Here is a 6,000-nt window from a genome sequence, read left to right as displayed (position 1 = left end):
GAGGAGGAAGCTCAAGAACTAAGGAAAGATTGGGATTTTGGATGCAGACTCTTAAGAACAACCAAAATCATACAAAGTATTATATTTGTAAAATATTACAGGGAGCATTCTAAGAACTAAACCTGCATGAGAATGGAGAAAAGAGATTTTGCCGATGGGGATGACTGTTGGTCAGAGATACAGATAATAGGCAAGAGGGGTGGAATTTACTGGAGAAAACTGGCAAAGGAACCAAGGTACAGGGCACAAATAACTAGAAAGAGAAAGGTAATAGAATGGGAATAGGCCAAGAATTTATTTGGACTGCAGGTTGGAGACTGCCTTCTCTATCAAGGACTGGTATTACAGTATATGCAAAGAGAAAGAAATAGGGGGTTCCTAAATGAAGACCTGCACTGGTAGAGTTTTTAATAGAATCTAGAATAGAAGCTGCCATTAAAAAAAGGAATAATTAGTAAAGCATATAAAATACTGCATGATAATTACAAGAATCAATCAGAGGAGCTTAGAAAGGATTGGGAAGAGAGACTGGATAAGCAATTCACAAAGAGACAATGGGGGATATATGTATATCTCCCAAATATGCAATAAAGTTTACAAGATTTAGGATCGTTGCCTGGAAGTGTTTACATAGGTATTTTTATACCCTAAGTAGACTCCAAAGAATTTTTCCTCAGGTGGATAGCAATTGTTGGAGGTGTGTCAGGCAAGTAAGAGGTGCCTGGGAACATATTTTTTGGTAGTGTGATGAGCTAGCAGACTTTTGAGATTCCCTGCAGACTGCTCTATCGGAGATGCTGGGTGAGCAGATTGGACTGATTGCGGAGCATATTTTTTGAGTTATGCTACAGAACTGGAATTACCTAGACATAGTAAAACATTGCTGGGTCTAATTATGGTGGCTGCCAAAAACGCAATTACTAGAAAAGGAAATCAAAATCTAGACCAGGTTTACTAGAAGCAGTGAATATAGTAACAGAGATAAAAGAACTGGAATTGGGATCTTTAGAAAAGGGAAGGAGCAAACTACATAGGAAAAAATGGGAATTGTTGGAATATATGCAGAGCAGGAATGAGGTTTAAGAGGCAGGATTTGAATGAGCCATATAATGTTCAACTTACAATGACTGGGTGGTTTGTAAGTGATGTATAATGTTTACAGCTACAGTTGTTTCAATGGTGTCTGTCATGTAAACTGTTTGCAGCTAAAGTGATTGCTTTTCATTACATAAATGTGAGATTTGCCTTTATCATATGTGCAAATTTAATAAAGATGTTTGCAAAAAAAAAATGAACAAAAAGATTTAGCATTTAGAAATATTAATTTTAACAAATCGGCAACCTAGGTTGTGCAGAATTATGTAAGAATTTTCAACACAAGAAAGAACTAGAGAGGTAAGTGTTAGTGGTGCACTGTGGGACATTGAGTAGAGGTCTGCACTTTGGGAACTTCTACATTGTTCAAAAACCTGCAGCACAAGTCCCATCAGTCCAGGCAGTCACAGCTGTACTATATCACATCAGTGGATTCACAAAGAGGGCAACACAAGTGCAAAATGATTGCATCTTCTCCAAGCGGTCCAGCACAGACCAAAGATGATTATAATAGCACTCTTGCAGGATGCCTGCACCAAGCAGCCCCTACAGTTTTCATTTTGTTTGCCTTAATGCAACCACAAGCATCTTCTACTTCTCATCATACTGAAGCACTAGTAATTTGTGGTAATGCTTTACACATCATGTTCGTCTCCCAGGGAATACAGCTAATAAACTGTCAACTGCATGTACACTTTGAAGGTTTATACATTATACAAACTGACTTTCCTACAGTGTACATTAGGACTAACAGCCAAATTATACAAGTAGCAGAAAACAACTGGGAAACAAAGGTGCTAAGAACATTTACATGTAAAAATGATACAAATAAATGGAAACACTAGACAAAAAGGTTTAAAAATTGTGACTAGTGTTTCAATTGATTAGTATCCTTTTAATGTCTCATTGAATTTGCCATTTACTTGGAATGTTCTGTTTTCTGGCAGAGCACATTTACCTAGTCTAGTGAATGTGGTCAACCCTTGTGCAAGACACGAAGTGATGATTTCAAAATTGTGCTGAGTCACAGATATCATAAGAGAGAACCATCAAATGTTATTCACTGTAAAATGACTTCAAGGCAGATCCTGACTACTGCAGGAGGCAGGTGAAACAAAAAAAACAAACAAAACTGATTTAAAAAAAATGGCTAATGATACTGCATTTATACCTGTACTCTGCAAGAATGAGGAAGGAGGACGTGGCTGCAAACCCCACAGACTTTCCATATTGCTCCTCTCCTTCAGGTCCAGAAAATGGATAAGAATAAGTGGGTCAATCTCTAAAAGACTGCTGCTGGCCACTGAAGTTGAGCTGGCTCCTCCAACTCCTCGTCTTAAAGATCTGCCATTGCCATTTGTAAAACTAAGGCTATACCCTGCAAAAGCAATGTTAAGAAAAAATATAGTAAAAATTTGAAACAAGTTGTCAGTAATATGAGTGCTTTGCAAAGTAAAAAAATACACGCTGTAGAAGTATGCATCTTTAATCTAACACAGCATTTTGTAATTTGCTATTTAGAAAAAAAGAAGTTATGTACTTACCATAATGTTCCATGTGTGTTGTCCATCTCCACCTTTATTCCCACATATGGGTCGGATCCAATCTGTCTTGGACTTGTGCAGAAGCTCATGGCCTTCAACTAAGCTCTTGGGCATTCTTCCCTTCTCAGAATGCACTTCCCCACTACCTCAGATCTTGTTTGCCCAATAAAGAAGCCATTAGTCATATAAAGGAAGATAGAAGTAATACTACAGGAGGTATTTAAAGACATATTTCAAATAACAAGAAGTCCTAGAAGGCCTTATTTTTGTATCACCCATTCTTCCAGGTGTGTCGGAAGGGGGTAGGTGGGAGGGTTGTGAGAACAAAGGCAGAGATGGCCAACACATCTGGAACGTTATGGTAAGTACATAACCTCTGTGTGTTGTTGTCTATCTCGCCTTTATTCTCACATATGGGACAGCAATGCATAGCAATCTGAATCATGGGAGGCTCATGGAAGAATATTCCTCAGAACCAATGGTCCAAAGGAAGCCCTACCCTTGGAGGCCAAATCTACTTTGTAATGAGTAATAAAGGTATGGGAGTTTGACCATGTAGCTGCTGCGCAAATATTGTCTAGAGATTCTCTGTCCAGAAAGGCTGAAGAAGTAGCCACAGCTCTAGTAGAACATGCTTTGACTGGTTTAGACAACTCCTTATTTTGGGATTTATAAATGAAAGTAATACAATCAGAAAGCTATTTTGACAAGGTAACTTTGGAAACTGGCAAGCCTTTTCTCATGTCAGAAAAGGAAACAACTGATCTGTTTTTCTGAAATCCTTTGTCATGTAGGTAAAAACAATTGTATGTGAACATTTAATAAGTGTAGCAGATATTCTCCTTTATTTTGGAAATTTGGGAAGAAAACTGGCAATTCAATGGACTGATTGAGATTAGTCTCAAACTACTTTGGGCAGGAAAGAAGGGTTAGTTCATGATGAAACTCTTGTCTTTGTGAAAAATTAAATAGGGTGGCATTATCAACAAAGCTTGTAATTCAGATACCCTTCTGGCAGAAGCAACATCCACTAGAAAAATTGTTTTCCAAGCTAAGAATTTCAAATCACAATTTGCAGAAGGTTCAAACGGAGAATGCGTCAAATGAGGTAATAGAAAAAATTCAAGTCCAAAGGAGAGGAAGTACTTTTGTAAGGTGGTTTGAACAACACAACTCCTTTCAAAAAGGTTTTGCAAAGCTTATGGGACATGACAGGGGAACCAATCTCTCCCAGGTGATAATTAGAAATTGCATCTAACTGAACTCTTATGGTAGCTGCAGCAGCTCCCTCGCTAGAAAGTTTCACTAAAAAATCCAGAATGAAGTGCAATGGAGTTGTAAAAGGATCTACATTTTTTTCCATGGCCCAAATGACAAATCCTTTCCACTTGCTTTTGTACAGTTTTTGTGTGGAAGATTTAAGTGAAGAAAGCAAAATGTGTCTCACTGGAGAAGACAAAAGAGGATACCTGACTATCATTGAAATCGGAGCAGCCATGCTGTCAATTTCAGGTTTTTCAAGTATGGAACAGCCAGTCCTTGCGGATGCAAAAGTATGTCTGGAACTGGGTCCAGAATCCATGATGATCTTAGAGATGAGGTCATAGATAGGGGAAACCAAATCTGTCGCTGCCAGTAAGGGGCAAGGACGATGATTGTTTTCTTCAACAATGTTGCCTTCTGTAACACTTTGGGAATTAAGGGAGGTGGAGGATAAATCATATAGAAGTTCGGGGGCGGGGGGCAAATCATGCTCCGGTACATCCCTCGATGACTCCCCCTGAGGGGCGATCAGAGTAAAGTAGCTGCTGCATTTCCTGTTCATGGGTCATGCAAATAGATTGCAGCAAGGCTGACTCCACTTCTGGAAATTTCTTTCCGCTACTTCACATTTGAGAGAACACTTGTGAGGCATGAGAATTGCCCTGCTGAGCTTGTCTGCTATAATGCTGGATTTCCCCGAGATGTGCATTGCAATCAGAAAATGGTTGGAGGATATCGCCCACTACCAAACTCGGAGGGCTTCCCAACAAAGGGGGGGGGTAAGATTTGGTGCCTCCCTGTTTGTTGATATACCGGATTACTGACATGTCTGTCTGGACTACCACTGTTCCCTGAGGAAGAGAGTCTCGAAAGGCCTGCAAGGCTATAAGCACTGCTCTCATTTCTAGAACATTTATATGCAGATGGGCCTCATGGGGGGACCAAGTGCCTTGGACTGTCTTTCCCAGATAATGTCCCCACCCACCCTACCCGGGAGGTATCCGTGGTCACAGCGGCCCGGGGTTGACTGGGTACAAACTGACAACCTTGAGAGACTTGACTGGAGTAAATCCACCAAGATCCTTCCTGCAGGCATCAGTTATCAAAATCTTCTGAGATCTAGAAATGACCACTGGACTGACAAAAGACATTGTAGAATTCCCATGTGAAGGCGGGCTAGAGGTACCAGAATAATGGAAGCTGCCATTGTGCTTAAAACTTGAAGTACTAGTTTTGCAGAAGATGTTTTCTTGCAAATTAGGACTTACCTGATTTCTTAATGAAAAGTCTGTCGAGTGGAAGCCTCACTATCATGTCTTTGGTGTTTAAATGAGCTCCTATGAAACTTAGATTTTGACAGGGTTCCAGAGCTGATTTCTCGAAATTCAAGGTGATTCCCAGATGATAGCAAAGATCTATAGTGGTTTCTCTTGTTCTTACAAGTCAATGCCTGGTCATGGCGGTTAGCAGCCAGTCGTCTAGGTATGGAAACACTCGGAAATCCTTGATGTCTCAGGTGAGCCGCAACCACTGCCATGCATTTGGTGAACACTCAGGGGGCTGTAGTGAGACCAAAGGGCAGGGCTCAAAACTAAGTGACTGGCTTCCAGCTGGTCGGGCAGATGCCTTCTGGAGTGCCTGTCCATTTTTATGTAGTAGCAAACATCCTGAAGACCTACTGAGCACATCCAATCGTCTTTTCCTAGAAAAGGAAGAAATGACTGTAGAGTGACCATTTGGAACTTGCTCCTTTTGATCGACTTGTTTAGACTGCTGAGTTCTGGAATAGGTCTCCAGTCCCCTGTTTTCTTTGGTACCAAAAAGAATGTTGAGTACAATCAGAATCTTCGTTGGTCTGAAGGGACTTCTTACATGCCTCTTTTGTGTTGCAGCTTTAGAATTTCTGCAGTTGCTTGATCCCTTTGACTCGGGGGTACGTCTGGGATTCTTTTGTTCTGATGGAGAGGATAGGTGAAGGGAATGAGATAACATCTGGATATTATTTGATGCTGTGACACAGTGCACTGGCCCAGTAATCAAGGAGTCTCAATCCTCACCACCAGAACCAGTGAGAGGCATCCACATTGGGAGGATAACA

At 40.6% G+C, this 6,000-nt stretch overlaps 1 protein-coding gene across 2 annotated transcripts in view; it reads right to left on the bottom strand.

The window, feature by feature from the left end:
- Nucleotides 1-6,000, bottom strand: part of TRIM37 (tripartite motif containing 37) — a 2,575,817-nt gene that overhangs the window by 788,155 nt on the left and 1,781,662 nt on the right. For both annotated transcript variants that reach the window (XM_044054277.1, XM_044054276.1), the window contains exon 19: nt 2,267-2,473. In XM_044054277.1, the coding sequence (XP_043910212.1) occupies nt 2,267-2,473 (207 nt within the window). The remainder of the gene's footprint in view (nt 1-2,266; nt 2,474-6,000) is intronic.

Source organism: Protopterus annectens, chromosome 13.part0 (genome assembly GCF_019279795.1).
Source record: "Protopterus annectens isolate FY-2018-M chromosome 13.part0, PAN1.0, whole genome shotgun sequence".
Classification (NCBI taxonomy): Eukaryota; Metazoa; Chordata; order Ceratodontiformes; family Protopteridae; genus Protopterus; species Protopterus annectens.
The sequence above is the reverse complement of the archived record's forward strand: the minus strand, read 5'-3'. Positions and strand labels throughout refer to the sequence as shown.